General features: G+C 39.8%; 1 protein-coding gene across 3 annotated transcripts in view; it reads right to left on the reverse strand.

The window, feature by feature from the left end:
• LOC122548984 (probable C-mannosyltransferase DPY19L4) overlaps positions 1 to 16,150 on the reverse strand; it is a 100,833-nt gene that overhangs the window by 26,940 nt on the left and 57,743 nt on the right. For all 3 annotated transcript variants that reach the window (XM_043688046.1, XM_043688045.1, XM_043688044.1), the window contains exons 11-16: positions 14,845 to 14,918; positions 11,830 to 11,988; positions 4,617 to 4,736; positions 3,475 to 3,595; positions 3,323 to 3,379; positions 1,291 to 1,373 (exon numbers count right to left, since the gene is read on the reverse strand). In XM_043688046.1, the coding sequence (XP_043543981.1) occupies positions 1,291 to 1,373; positions 3,323 to 3,379; positions 3,475 to 3,595; positions 4,617 to 4,736; positions 11,830 to 11,988; positions 14,845 to 14,918 (614 nt within the window). The remainder of the gene's footprint in view (positions 1 to 1,290; positions 1,374 to 3,322; positions 3,380 to 3,474; positions 3,596 to 4,616; positions 4,737 to 11,829; positions 11,989 to 14,844; positions 14,919 to 16,150) is intronic.

A 16,150-nucleotide genomic window follows, 5' to 3' on the forward strand; every position in this document is an offset into this window, starting at 1 on the left:
TGGAGCCGGGGAGTCCAGAACTAGAGGGCATAGGTTTAGGGTGAGAGGGGAAAGATATAAAAGAGACACCTAGGGGCAACTTTTTCACGCAGAGTGTGGCACGTGTTTGGAATGAGCTGCCAGAGGAAGTGGAGGAGGCTGGTACAATTGCAACATTTAAGAGGCATTTGGATGGGTATATGAATAGGAAGGGTTTGGAGGGATATGGGCCGGGTGCTGACAGGTGGGACTAGATTGGGTTAGGATATCTGGTCGGCATGGACGGGTTGGACCGAAGGGTCTGTTTCCATGCTGTACATCTCTATGACTCTAATCGCTCTATATGATACCACCACCAATTGTACAGAACAAAGTATTTGAAACTAAATCAGAAACAGGAGGATAGAAGAGAATTTTGGGGATTGAAAATATTTTGAAATGAATGGCTTTCAATTTCCTCAGGAAATTACTTTAGCTATCTTCATTACCAGACAAGAGAAAAAATTATGCTGCAAACGTTAAGAGAAACTACAGTGATTGGAGTTGAATACGTTTTCACTCCTGCTTCTGACCTATTAAGTTGTTACTAGGTTCACAGTATAAAATGTAAATTCTTTTGCTTCTAAGATATAGTTCTATACAAGGTAATGTGTTTTGAAGGCTCACTGATGCATAATTTCTGTAACAAAATGCAATGTCAGGCATCAAATGAAAATGCGATTATGCATGAAGTTGGGAGTATTCAGCTAAAGTTGTCTGGCTCAGCTGTATGCTGAGTAGGATCTGTTGAAAAGGTTCAGTTGTGCAGACTGGTGATACTGCTTCCAGTAGGACACGTGCCACTCTGAACTAACAGATAATCTGGTTTCTGTCTGAACAAACTGCCGTGGCTTTACCCAAACATGTTCAGCTTACCATCTAAACTTGATAACAAATGGAAGATTACGTTCTGCCCTGAGAGAATTGGGCTAAAACCGAGAATCCTCAATTAAATTCAAGAGCTGGCAATTAAATATACATTAGCAGCAAAAGCTAGATCAATCAGCACTTTGACTGTGCCGAATTGACTGCATTTGGTTCACAGATGTACCATGTAGAAAGTACCCCCATGTCAACGTTAGCTGAATTATTTAGGTCATCAACTGATGCACTGGATCAGGATACAGTGTGGTATCTGTAGACTGCCAGTGGTACCATGTGGATGAGACGCAAGGTCTTTGTTGTCAGGCCACTTTTCATTTATTTCTAGCTACTGATTTTACTAAAGAATACATTCACACCTACAGACACATACACAAAATTTATACTTACTTAATCCAGCTCATCAGCTCTACAGTATCAGAATCATAAAATTCCTGAAGTTCAGAGAGTTCGGCCATTACATCTGGAAAGAACTGATGTGCAAAGTACTTTAAGTTAAATGCATGATGATCAGCTGGATTAACGCCAAGTGAAATGCACTGTTATGACACAATTTGCTTTCGACATAATACATAGGATCAAAAGTAGACCAGTTTAGTGAGTCTCTCTGTCATTCAGTCTGGCTGTGGCTGATTTGATAATCCTCACTCAACTGTCCACCCTTTTCCCCATAACCTTGATTCCCTTACTGATTAAAAATCTGACCTTGCCCCTTTTCCTGAAGCTATAACAGTTCCATAGTACAGTTCCATAGTCACCATCCATCCTTCAGAACCTCAACAAAAAGTGACCATTTTTTTAGCATCACCCAAGATAGTTTGCTGCTAAATCCACTATGCAAGACATTATAGATAAGCAGCTTGGACTGTGAGACTGGTCTACAGAAGCATTACAAAGGCAGATTAGACTGGGGGCTCCCTCAACTTGACTGCAGCTGACTCGAGATGAAACAATGCCCTAAATAGTAAGGTTTTATTCACTTAATACCCTGCATTTTTCTGTGGTTTCCCAGCCTCTCTTTTAAAGTTTCAGCCAACTTCAATATGATTCAGCTTGCTCCAGTCAAAGCCTCTGATAGAAATGGAAAACAAGAGAGATGCTTGCAACATAAAAGTTAGCCAATCACACTGAGCTGAAAAACAATCTACTAATTCCTATCCTTTGCTTTCAGCCCTAGCAGGTCGCTTCATCCATGTGGCTTTGATATTCGTGTTCGTTCATTTCTTGACAATTTCCTATGCAGCATCTGATCAAATACTTCTAAGTATCCAGATACAAAGAACATTCACTGCATTCTCTTTAGACAGATTCCCTGTGACTTCCTTAAAAGAAATAAATTAAGTTTGTCAACCATGACCTGTCCTTTATAAATCCATGACTAGTCTGCGCTTTACTATGTGTGCACTCATTTCCAGAAATTACCTCTGAACCAAGATTATTTAGTGACCTATGTTTCCTGGGAATCTAATTTCACATTTTTGAACAGTTGACCATATCAGGTTTTTCTTCATTTAACATAAATTTGTTTGAAAATGATGATGAGTGCCACTGCTTTCTTTTCTCAGTATCCTTCAAAATTCTGGGTGCTTATTATCTGAATCACATGGTTTTTTTAGATTCATTACCACTTTTAAAAACACTTCTGGAGCGCTGCGGTATATCTTTAGGTTGACCCCTAAAGAACTGACTAAACTTTAAAGATTCTTGAAATATGTAAGGGAACTCGAGGGGCAGGTAGATAAAGTGTAGAACCGAGTTTGTAGGATTTGCCGTTACAAACTAGAATGTAATGGTAATAACTGCTTGTTTTGCCTAATTCTTTTCATAACAGTAAAGTCTGTTTTTGTATAAAAGTAGAAAATGTTTTGGTGTAGTTCTGTAAGTTAACCACAGTGCAACCAGATTTCTCTTTGAATATTAATGGACGTTAACAGAATCATAACAAACATAAGGTGAATATTTAAACATTTTCACTCTCTTCATTTCCAAGCAAAGGATGCTTCCTTCCACTTTTAGTCCCACCCATTTTTTAACTATTATTTTACCCATTATATCCTTATATGCGCTTTTGCTTTTTTCTGCATTTTAACCACAATCTTTTAAACTTCCCCAGACCTTCCTTATCTCATTTTTACTTCTTTCTACATTTCTTATTCCTCAACCACGGGGCAATGGATTAACCAGTTCTCAATTATCTAACTTTAAAGCAAACGAAAATGAGTCCTATTTAAAGTCAATTAAGCAAACTATACCATTAGCTTAGCCAAGAACTAAAAACGGTCATCACCTGCCCAGAAATTGCCTTCCACCATCTTTGTATTACCTGAATTACTGTGCATTTTCATAAAGGATTTCAAGACATATCAGATATGACATGTTAACATATCTCAGTAGTGAAACAGAAATGTGCACATGTACTCACATCCTTCCACATGCTGAACCCTATTATTGTTGGAACTGCAGTGCTTAACATAACTGCCTAAATTAAAAAAAGAATAAAAAAAATTACTTCTGTAAAAAAGAATTCTAAAAACTTTTGATCTTCAATTCTCTAAAGGAGTGTTCTAAATTCACCAGCAGCACTGGAGGCACTGTTCTTAGTCGCAACCACTTAAATACAGTCATCCACATCTCAGGAGAGCAAACACCAAAGGCAGTGAACATACAGGCATAAGGAGTCCATAAATACTTTAAGCTGTGAAAACACAATGCACAGCAACAGTTATTACAGGCAACCCTTCAAGCTTTTGCAATAAACACCATAAGCAAAAATTAGCCAGGTCAACCAGTCAGAATTGTGAGCCCTATTACATATAAGAAGCTCAACAGCACCACCTGCTGGTACTAACTAAACTGACTATCTTAGCACAAGAAGGATAAACAGTGGCAAGATCTAATGTACACCCCAACAGTAGAAAAGTGTATTTGATTTCCAGATACTAGCTACATCTTACTGGTACTTATTTTCTGGTCCACCCCTTTTAAAAGTTAATTTAAAACTTGTGTGAAATAAGAGTTGCCACCCTACCACAAATTGCAATACTTAAATCTTTTGAACAGTAGTAATTTTATGTTCATTGGAAAAATCACTAAGGTGTCAATCTAAGCTGTACAGACAATGAAGGACGAAGCTTCATACTGTGGTGACTCTAAGCTACTGGACAATGGATCTTAAAAACAGGGTAGAAATGGGAATGCTAAACTCATCATCAGTAGACTGAACAAAGATAGAAAGTAACACATGGTTCCTGTGCAGACTATTATGCATTGGAAGGTGCCCATGTGAATGTCAGGTGATGATAGGATCAAATTGGTTGCATCTTTCTTTCTCACCGACACAAAGTTTACTGTTATCTTTTACAAAAGTCACAAAATTAAGGCATCATAATTCTGAAATTAATCTGCATGGAAGCAAAGTCATTTATTTTTATTCTTTTTAAAATCTATTGATGGATTTAGCATAATAGCAAATTAACTCCCTCACCCGACTTGACACTAATGATTTTTGAACTGAAACATGAATATGTGACTGAATCTTAATCAATTCAGCAGTTATTATTAGCAATTTTAAAACAAACTTCTGCAATGAGATTTGTGATGGATTACTAGCATTCTTTCATCTACGGCATAATCGCGTGCAAGTTCCAAGAACTAGAGTTCTTATTTCTAGGCATCACTTTAAAAACAACCGATAGGATTTCCACCAGCACACTTACCCTTGGAACATCAGAGCCAATGAACCAAAAAGCACCATATGGAACATGTGGTAAACCACCTCTGGCCTCTCACCAATCACCATATTCTCTAGTGAGCCATCACTTTTTTGAGGTATATCACTGAAGGAAAACAGAGAAGGCAAATAACTACACCAAACTCTACATGATTTCAGTGAAATGAGCTAAAAACAAAACATTGTGCACAATGAGGGTTCCAGTCTATCAAATCCGTAATGTTGATCCTGTCGAACCCACACTTCCTGGAATTTTGACAAGGACATCCTACTAATTGATATGGATACAAGTTTCTTGTCTACCTAAAGGCAACAGGCAGCTCTTGAAGCTGGAGGGCCAGTCAGATTTGGAGGAGTAATCAGTTCCACTTAAGGATAAAAAATGTGGTCTCTCACCAATCTTTTTAAAATCTAAATAAACAGAAAAGAAATTGATAGTCTACAACTGTGGGAGAGTAAAATCTCTCTCCAGATCTGTCTGGAGCTTTGGTACTTCCCTACCCACCGCTGCACCCCCCCCAATTCCTGAAACCTCCAGCTTCTCTTTCATTGGCGATCAGACTTCTTAATGAACCTAACTGGCTAACTGACTCATGGGGTGGTGGGTTATGCTGCCAGTCCTGAAGATATTTGACAAAAATGGCTGGCACAGGATATGAGATATGAAAATTGCAAGTTGGCCAGCACAGATATTCCTGACCTCAACAAGGTCTGAGAATTCAACTCCGTGAAGCTACTAGATGGTTGTGAAATCCTGACTGTCACTGAGAATTCAGACATGTCACTTTTTAATATGTGTAAGCCTCTGACTCCAATCCAACACTGATCTGCTGAGCTCTTAAACGCCCACTGAAATGGCTGAGGAAGCCATTCAGTTACATTAAGTCACTACAAAGAATAAAATGATAGCATTGTGACAGCCTGGTAGCTCAATTAGCAGCTTTCTCATATCAGAGTCAGAAAGCTCTCTCTCTCCTGGACAGCACTGAGCCACTGTAGGTGCTGTCTTACAGGTGAGGTACTAAACTAAACCCCTGGTTTCCCTCTCAAATGGACATAATGATCCCATGGCTCTATTTTAAAGACAACTATGGGATCTATCAATATCATTTAAAAAAATAGATTATATGGTCATTGCCATATTTCTGCTTGAGGGAGCTTGCTATGTGCAAGACAATGGCTGAAGACACTGAATAGAATGAGCCCAGGTTCCTTTCAAGCATTAGCACTGAAGATCTGTGCTCCATAGTAAGCCTGTCTTCCAGCCAATTACAACACTAGCATCGATCTGACAAAGTGGAAAATTGCCCTGGCATATCCTAATAAAGTCAGACCAATCTGATCTAGCCAATTACTAATTCATTAGGCTACTCAATACTGTCAGCAAAGTGAGGGACACTTTGATATTCAGTAATAACTTGCTCACTGATCTCAGTTTTGGTTTCAACAGAGCCATCCTGATCTCATTACAGCCTTGGTCCAAACAGGAACAAGAAAAGCTGAATTCCAAATATGATAGTGATTGCCCTTGACATCAAAGCAGAATTTAATTGAATATGCCACCATGGAAGTTCAGCAAAAAAGTGAAGTCAACAGGAATCAGGTGGAAAATTCTCCATTAGTCGCAGTCATACCCAGTGCAAAGGAAGAAGTTTGAGTTGTTGGAGGTCAATCATCTCAGACTCAGGTCATTGCAGCAAATATTCTTTGAGAGTCCTAGGCCTAAGCATCTTCAGATGCTTCATAAGTGACACGCCCCCTCATTACAAAGTCACAGTTATATATGTTCAATAATGATTGAATAGTGCACAACGCACTTCACAACTTCACAGGAACTGATGCAAGCAGTGTCCATATGTAACAAAACTTAAACAACTTCTAGGCATTGGCTGATAAGTAGCAAGTAAAGTTCATGACACAGGCAACAACCAACAAGGGAGAATCACCACCCTTGACATTCAATGCTAATACTATCACTGAAGCCCATATCATCCGTGTCCTGCAGGTTACCACTGATCCAGAAACAGAACTGAACTAGCCATCTAAATATTGTGGCTACAAGAACAAGCCAGAGGCTGGGCATTCACTGGTATGTAACTCACCTCCCAACTCCCTAAAGTCTGTCCACCATCTACAAGGCATCCAATCAGGAACGTGTTGAAATCTTTCCTGCTTACCTGGATGCTCGTGGATCCAACAAAGATATTGGACAATATCCAGGTTAAAGGAATCCGTTTACTCAGCACCACATTAAACATTCATTTCCACAACACTGAAGCACAACTGCAGCAATGTGCATCACATACACTGTAGCAACTTGGTGACATGAGGGGAAACTCTTTTAGGCAGTATATGATTAAGGTCTGGAATGCAACATCTCAGAGTATGGTAGAAACAGAACCAAAGCATTAAAGATGGAATTGGATTATTATCTCAACTACATTAGACTGTGCTCTGTGTTTGTTTCTCGACCACAGGGTCAATACAATTAGGGATGTGCAATACACACGGCCTGATCAGTAATGCCAAGGCCTGAGAGTGAATTTAAAAATACAATATTGCATGTAGAATACTCTTACGCTTACATTAGAAAAATTTGATCTTCTTCTAAAAAATGAACGATTTAGCCCTCAAAGTTAGGAATAATAGGGCACATTTATGGGTATTGAAATTTGCGACTACCTATGTTAGTCATCAACAAGCTGTTACCATGTAGCTGATAAGACAATAAGACATGAGAAAGAATTAGGCCAATTGGCGCATCAAATCTATTCCACCATTCATTCATAGCTAACTCGATTCTCAACCCTATTTCCTGCCATCTCCCTGTAACCTTTGATTCCCTTACTAATCAAGAACCTATCTATCTATCTCTGTCTTAAATACACTCAATGACTTGGCCTCCACATCGTTCTGTGGCAAACAATTCCACAGATTCATCACTTTCTGGCTGGATAAATTCCTCAAGTCAGCTCTAAAAGGGCCCCTTCAATCTAAGGCTGTGCCCTCAGTCTTAGTCTTGTGGAAACATCTTCTTCACACCAACTCTATCTAGGCTTATCAGTATTCTGCAAATTTCAATCAAATCCATCCCTCATTCTTCTAAACTCCACTGAGTACAGACCCAGAGTCCTCAACTGCTCCTCATCTGGTAAGCCCTTCAGCCCCATGATTATTTTTGTAAACCTCCTCTAACACCAGCACAATATTCCTCAGATGTGCACCCCAAAACTGCTCACAATATTCCAAAAGTGGTCTGACCAGAGCTTCAGCAGTATGCTGCTCTTGGAACCTATCTTTCTCAAAATGAATACCATCATTGCATTTGCCTTCCTAACTGTCAACTAAACCTGCATGAAAATCCTGAGCTTTGACTCCCAAGTCTCTTTATGCTTGAGATTTCCAAAGCCTTTCCTAATTTAGAAAGTCTATACCTTTATTCTTGCTGCCAAGTGCATAATCTCACACACATTCCCACACCACCACCATCACAGACTTTATCAGCAAGTGTGTGGAGGACTGCAGACCGGGGAAGTCAATCCACGTGTTCCCCAACAGGAAACCCTGGACATACAGAACCTGCTAAAAACCAGGCGTGAGGCCTTCAGAGCAGGAGACCCACTCAAATATAAGGAATCCAAATATGACCTTCGCAAAGCCATTAAGAGAGCCAAGGACCAATACCGATCCAAACTAGCGACCCAGGCAGACACCCGGCGACTATGGCAAGGACTGAATGACATCACAGGATCTAAGAAGAGACAGTTCAAGATAGCAGACAATAACATATCTCTTTCAGATTGTCTCAATGCCTTCTGTGCTCACTTTGAGCAGACTTTTTGCAGAGAGGTAACACGCTTCCAACAAGTCCTGACAAACCCATCCCAACAATCACTGCATCACAGGTCAGATCAGTTTTCCTTCGTGTGAATCCAAGGAAAGTGATAGGACCAGACGGAGTACCAGGCCGTGCATTCAGAGCATGCACAGATCAACTGGCAGAGGTCTTCTCGGTCATCTTCAACCTTTCCCTGCAGCAGGCCACTGTCCCTGCCTGTTTCAAGAGGGCCAACATTATCTCTGTGCCTAAGCATATCTCAATGACTACCGCCCAGGGCCCTAACTTTGGTGGTCATGAAGTGCTTTGAAAGGCTGGTTATGGCATTAATCAACTTCAGCCTCCCCACTCCTCTTGACCCACTCCAATTTGCCTATCGGACCAACCAATCCATGTCAGAAGCCATATCACTTGCCCTTCACTCCTCCCTCAAACATCTTGACACCAAGAACAGCTATGTAAGAATCCTATTCATTGAAGGCTGAACTGTAGTCAACACTATTATCCCCTAGAGACTGATTACTAAACTTAGTGATCTCGAACTAAGCCCCACTCTCTGCAATTGGAACCTCAGTTTCCTGACCCAGAGACCACAATCAGTGAAGATTAGGGACAACATTTCATCCTCACTAACACTCAACACTGCAGCCCCCAGGGATGCATACTCAGCCTCCTACTGTACTCACTGCATCACCAAATACCAGACTAATGCCATTTACAAGTTCGCTGATGACACCACCATAGTCGGTCGAATCTCAGATGCTGACAAAACGACTAAAGACAGGAGATGGAAGACCTGGAAAAATGGTGCACTGAGAACAACCTAGCTCTCAATGCCGGCAAAACTAAGGAACATATTATTGACTTTTGGCGGGATGTTAGTCATGCCCCCTCTACACATTAACAGCACAGAGGTGGAACGAGTGGAGAGTGTCAAGCTCCTGGGAGTGGTCATCCACAACATACTAAACTTAGTGATCTCGAACTAAGCCCCACTCTCTGCAATTGGAACCTCAGTTTCCTGACCCAGAGACCACAATCAGTGAAGATTAGGGACAACATTTCATCCTCACTAACACTCAACACTGCAGCCCCCAGGGATGCATACTCAGCCTCCTACTGTACTCACTGTATACCCATGACTGCATCACCAAATACCAGACTAATGCCATTTACAAGTTCGCTGATGACACCACCATAGTCGGTCGAATCTCAGATGCTGACAAAACGACTAAAGACAGGAAATGGAAGACCTGGAAAAATGGTGCACTGAGAACAACCTAGCTCTCAATGCCGGCAAAACTAAGGAACATATTATTGACTTTTGGCGGGATGTTAGTCATTCCCCTCTACACATTAACAGCACAGAGGTGGAACGAGTGGAGAGTGTCAAGCTCCTGGGAGTGGTCATCCACAACAAGCTTTCTTGGACTCTTCACGTAGACACACTGGTTACAAAGGTCCAACATCTCTTCTTCTTCAGGCAGCTGAGGAAATTTGGCATGATTGCGAATACCCTTGCCAACTTTTATATGTGCGCCATCGAGAACATTCTGTCTGGATGTAACACTACCTGGAATGGCAACTGTACCATTTAAGATCGGAGACTGTTACAGAGTGGTGAACTTGGCCTGGACAATCAAAAAGGCCAATCTCCCATGAACAGAATCCATCTACCAGGCCTGCTGTCAAGGAAAGGCTGCCAGCATTCTCAAAGATCCATCCCACCCTGGCAATGTTTTTCTACAACCTCTATCATCAGGGAAAAAGGTGCAGAAGCCTGAACACACGCACCAGCCAGTTTCGAAACAGTTTCTACCCTACTGTTGTTAGAATACTGAAAGGACTCACAAACTCTTCACATTTGCCTGTACCTGCGATTTTGTTTTTGCTGCTGTTTACCTATTATTTACTTATCTACGCTACTTAACTCTGATCTGCCTGTATTGCTCAAAAGACGAAGCTTTTCACTGTGCCTCAGTACACGTGACGATCAATTCAATTCAATTCCCTTCAATTCACTGTATTCCATTTGCCTTTTCTTTGCCCACTTTCCCAATCTGTCCAAGTCTTTCTATGGTCTCCCTGCATCCTCGATACTACCTGTCCCACCACCTATTTTTGAGTCATTTATAAATATAAAGAACATAATTTAAAGATAATCGTGAAGTATTTGTACAAGGATGATTTTATCTCATTTCAAAGGGATTTATTCTCTCTGGCTCAGCTTTCTAAATTCAAAAGTTATCTTCTTGCAGAATAAATGCTCTATTTTTATATCAGATTACAATTATAGATTAAATTAAATTTAGTTAGATCTAAAGATCAAAACATTGCTATAATGAGTCATTCTGAGGTGATGATGTTGGTAATGATGAAATTTAACCATCATTCTTCCCTGCCTCAAATGGCTTGCTCTGTTGTCACAGTGACTGAATGCACCATTTAGAATATAAGCACTCTGGGTGCAATCATCTGAAATGGAATACTAATTCAGCACAGTTCTCGCAAATGGAAAGATCTCAAAGTTAGTGAACATATTGAAGCTTCTACACATCAACGGATAAGGGCACAGTTTCATCCCAAAGATTAGTTAGTGGCACAGTGGCTCAGTGGTTAGCACTGCTGCTTCACAGGGCCAAGGACCCAGGTCGATTCCAGCCTCAGGCGACTGTATGTGTGGAGTTTGCACATTCTCCCCGTCTCTGCGTCGTCCTCTGGGTGCTCCGGTTTTCTCCTACAATCTAAAGATGTGCAGGTTAGGTGAACTGGCCATGCTAAATTGCCCATAGTGTTCAGGGATGTGTAGGTTAGGGGTAAATGTAGGGTGGGTTACTCTTCAGAGTGTCTTGTTGGGCTGGACGGCCTATTTCCATGCTGAAGGAATGTATAATCTATGAAATAAAACATGACTGGGTTTTGAGTTGTATTAAAAATTGCATTCAGCTAAGATTCTTTGGTTGTCTCGTACACTCTTGTTATAACTTCCTACATGTAAAACAATTGCAAAAATAGATCTGGAATGAAATACCTGGGAAGGTTTCTTGCTCAGCCCCAGTAGCTCTCAAATTAATGAGCATAACATTCATCAAACAAATTATGAGGCACGTCTTAGAATTAGTTGAATGCATCCAATATCGCTCACTCGTTCTCATCCACTGCACATTCAATTTAATAAATTAATCCTTCAGCCCCGTGATAAACATTTTAACATGATTTTATACATGTAAATCTTAATCGCAAGGTACTGGGAGACTATGATAATCATTTATTGTGGAATATTTCTTTGGCTACTGAGCTAAATCTTTTAGGTACACACAAGCAATACTCCTAGATGATAAAGTTTTGCTTCCTTCCTTACCGAAACTTCCTGGAAACTACTTCCAATGTTGAGAAAAAGCAGATAAGCAACACAGACATACAAAATGGGAGTAGACAGGTCTGGGTCAGTCGGATAAAGAATTCCTGTGATGGGGTCTGGAAGGTTTCCTGACAGAGCAGCAAGTTTGTATTGAAGTCTCTAAGTTAAAAGAGAGAGAAAAATACACATTACACACAGTAACAAGAGTGGGACATACAGCCAATATTTCTACTCATCTTCCTGATCTAAACATTCGCAACTTCAGAAAGTGAACTAACCACATATTCCAATAAAATCGAATTTAAACATCAAAATGCAAAAATATTTGCTCAAGAAATAAGTTAACATTTATATAAGGAAAAAAGTTTTAAAACAAAAATCCAAAGCACTCCGTGCAAAGCAACTAATACAACCTCATCATGATATAGCTGTTAAGTTATACAAGAGTCCAATATTCTTCTGAAATGGATAAAGATGATCGTAGTTATTATTACATATGAAATACACATACACAAACTCAAATTATCCTGAATATTTTAAGCTAAGGTTGTAATTCTTTCCTTTGTTTCTGTTCAGATGCACTTAGAAAAAAATGGGAATTTTGGGGGATAATTTCTGCTCTGTTCGCTTGTGCTAACAAATATACTTAATTCTTATGTGAAGCATCACAAACTTTACAATGGAGCGTATTCTTATATACCCAATGACAGCTCAGAAATTAATTCAAAAGCACCAATATTGGTATTACTTTCCTTAAACTATAACATGTCGGAGCAGAAGTAGGCCATTGAGCCCATTAAGACTGCTCTGCTATTCAATGAAATCATGAATAATCTGATAATGCTCAACCCCACTTTCCTGGCTTGTCCCCAAAACCTTTCATTCCCTAACTGATTAAAAATCTATTTCAGCCTTGAATACACTTATTACCCAACCCTGACAGCCTTCTGTGGTAAAGAATTCAATAGACTGACGAACCTCAAAAGAAAATCTTCTTCATCTCGGTTTTAAATGTGTGACCCTTTATTCTGAGATTATGCCCTTGGTCCTAGACACTCCCACAAGGAGAAACAGTCTCGCATTCTGTCAGGTTGCCCCAACAACAAGGTCTCCTCTTAGACTTCTAAACTCCAAATGAGTACAAGCCCAAGTTCCTCAATCTCTCCTCATAAGACAGTCCCTCCACACATGAACTTTCTCTGGACTGCAACCTTCTCTGGACTTTCCAATGCCAATAGATCATTCCTTAGATAAGGGACCAAAGCTGCTCACAGTTGTGGTCTCAGCAGTGCCTTGTATAGATTTAGCATGACTTCTGTATTTTATACTCTATTTTCTTTGAAATAATAAAAAAAAGTAGTTGTCTTCCTTATTCCCTACTGATCTAGGATGTTAGCTTTTTGTAATTCATGCACAAGGATACCCAAATCCTTCTGTATTGCAGCTTTCTGCAGTCTTTGCCCATTTAAGCACATTCAGCTCTGCTATTTTCTCTGCCAATGTACATAACCTCACATTTTATTCTATCTACCAAGGCTTTTGCCCATTAACCTTTCTATATATCTGTGCAGACTCTATGTCATCCTCTGCCAAGCATTATCAACTGGGATGGCATACTGCCTGTTAAATACTAGGCAAATCAAAACCAAAATATAAAATACCCAAAAGGGAGAAACAGCACTTATAGAAAGTATAAAATCACATTGAGTGGGATTGGGAAAAGATGTTGGAGGAGTGGAATCAGGCAAATCTTTTTGTCCTTTACCCACATAATTAACCTGGACACAAACACTCAAACTTGGTGATTTCACAAAATAAAATAGAAGAGGCACATCCAGCAATCAAAGATTTTCAAAAGGCTCAGATTAGGTAGACATACAACAATTTAAATTTTAGCAATGTTAAATGTAAAATGTTATACATAGCTTGACACAAGATGAGGAGTATGCAAGCAAAAAAGTAAATGAATTAGCGCAGGGAAAAAAGGAAGGTGATCAAAGATGAAAAATGTATGTTAAAGTCATACACTGCAAAGCAAGTTAGCAGGTTATCTAGTCAGGAAGGTAGACTACAAGCCCACAAAAGTTATGTTAATGCTTTACAGCGTACCAACAGAACCTACATGGAACATTGTGTTTAGCTTTAGGTTCAGTATGGATAGTCAATCCACAAAAATACTTGCTTGCATGAGAAAGAACACCAACAAGGACGAGTAGACCTGATGAGTACAGCAGAAATGAGGAATGATCTGCCAAGACTAAGATTTACAGTCTAAACAGATGGTGGTTAAGGGCAAAACTTCATTGAAGCATATAAAATATTAAGAAATTCATCAAATTTGTTTTGATTGTTACTTCAGCATATCCAAAAATGTAAACCGAAGAGAATATAAAATGAAAATTAATGCATTTTGAACTTAGAAAAGATATCATGAAAAATTCTTTATCAGTAATAAATCCTCAGAATAATTTCTTAAGCAAATTATGAGTGATAAAATATTAGGCATATTGGAAACAGAATTAAAAATTGGTGAGACAGTTCATGCGTCAGAGGTACAAACATTAGTGATCCCTAAATTTACTAAAATTCAGTTCTAAACCGTTTTCTTTACCACATGCTGTTATCTCAATTGTGCAACAGACTTTAGCATTGTCAAAATTCACAATGAACATTAGCAGGCTGTTCAACCGTAGGGATAACAGAGCCATGCAGATACAAAGATACATATACATTTCCACATTTTCACAGCAGGATTCTGGTCAGTAGTGTGAGCTCTAAGCAACTTCACCCTTCAGTCCAGAACACAACAGTGAAGCCGATTGTGGCATCTTTACTAGCAAATTAACCAAGACCATTACGTATTTTCTGATGTACTTCAAACAAAACTGATCACACCTCAGAAAGTTAAATTAGCATCAATACTCAACAGTTATAAAGTTCTATTCAAAACTTACAGAATCTATTAAAATATTGTTCCCAAAAAGACTTTAAAAAAAGTAAATAACTCAAATATACCTTGTTGTATTCAAATCAAATTTTGCTTCAAAAAACTTTAATATATGTTCATTTTCTTCTTGGGAGACCATTTTCTGTGAATATTTAAATAAACAGCAATTGTGAATTCACGGGTTGCAATCACAGCCAAAGTGGCAAACACAAAACTACTAACAGCAGGCCAAAATTATAGGACAAAAAAAAACTGCAGATGCTGCAATCCAAGGTAGACAAGCATGAGGCTACATGAGTCAAAAAGTATGGTGCTGGAAAAGCACAGCCAGTCAGGCAGCATCCAAGGAGCAGGAGAGTCAACATTTTTGAGCATACGCCCCTTATCAGGAATGTGTGGGAAGGCCCAAGGGGGCTAAGAGATAAATGGGAAGGGGTGGGGTTGGGGAAGGTGGCTGGGAACGCAATAGGTAGATGAAGGTGGGGGCTGATAGTGATATGTCAGAGTGGAGGGTGGAGCAGAGAGGTGGAAAGGAAGATGGACAGGTAGGACAGATCAAGAGGGCGGTGCCAAGTTTGCTTCAGGATGTAGCTGAAGACCTTCAGGGCAGAGGAGACAACCTGGGGGGTAGAGAGAGAGAGAGAGAGAGAGAGAGAGAGAGAGAGAGAGAGAGAGAGAGAGAGAGAGAGACACACAGACTCATTGAGATCCTTGTAGAGGGAAGAAGAGATCTTCTTCAAAGTGAGCATCCTTGGAAGACACTTCACAGTAAGGTTATAATCAACTAGGAGAAAGTCCTCACTTTCTCCCAGAGGCTGGAACAACACAGCAAAACAGGCAGCATCAGGAGGAGGACGTTTCGGGTGTAACCCTTCAGCAGTCCTGCAGACGACATGGCCACCTCCTGCTGCTACCTGGTTTGCTGTATCCTTCCAGCCTTCTGCTTGTCTACTCCGGCCAAAATTATAAGGCAGACAGATCATTTACTTCACATCTGACGGAAAAGTTACCTGTCATTTCATCTTAAATGGTTTTCATTACCTTTCAATTAATTTTCTAGCAATGATCAACTTTTATTCCCACTGAAACACAGATCATGAGTGGGACTGCAATGTTGCAATATAAAAAGGATCTATGCAGGATCAAACTTAGTAGCTACTGCCAGTTGAGCTGAATATTATTGATTATAACACTAAATTAATACACTGCAGTTTTTTATCAAATCTTTGTAGGTTCAAGAAAGAATGCCAGTTACGTAGTTTTGAGTCTTTCTATAAACTAGTAAATAATCCAATAGAAGTTGAGAACAAAGAACAATACAGTCCAGGAAGAGGCTCTTCAATACTCTAAGCCTGCGCCAACCTGTTCTGCTAT

Source organism: Chiloscyllium plagiosum, chromosome 4, assembly GCF_004010195.1.
Source record: "Chiloscyllium plagiosum isolate BGI_BamShark_2017 chromosome 4, ASM401019v2, whole genome shotgun sequence".
Lineage (NCBI taxonomy): Eukaryota > Metazoa > Chordata > Chondrichthyes > Orectolobiformes > Hemiscylliidae > Chiloscyllium > Chiloscyllium plagiosum.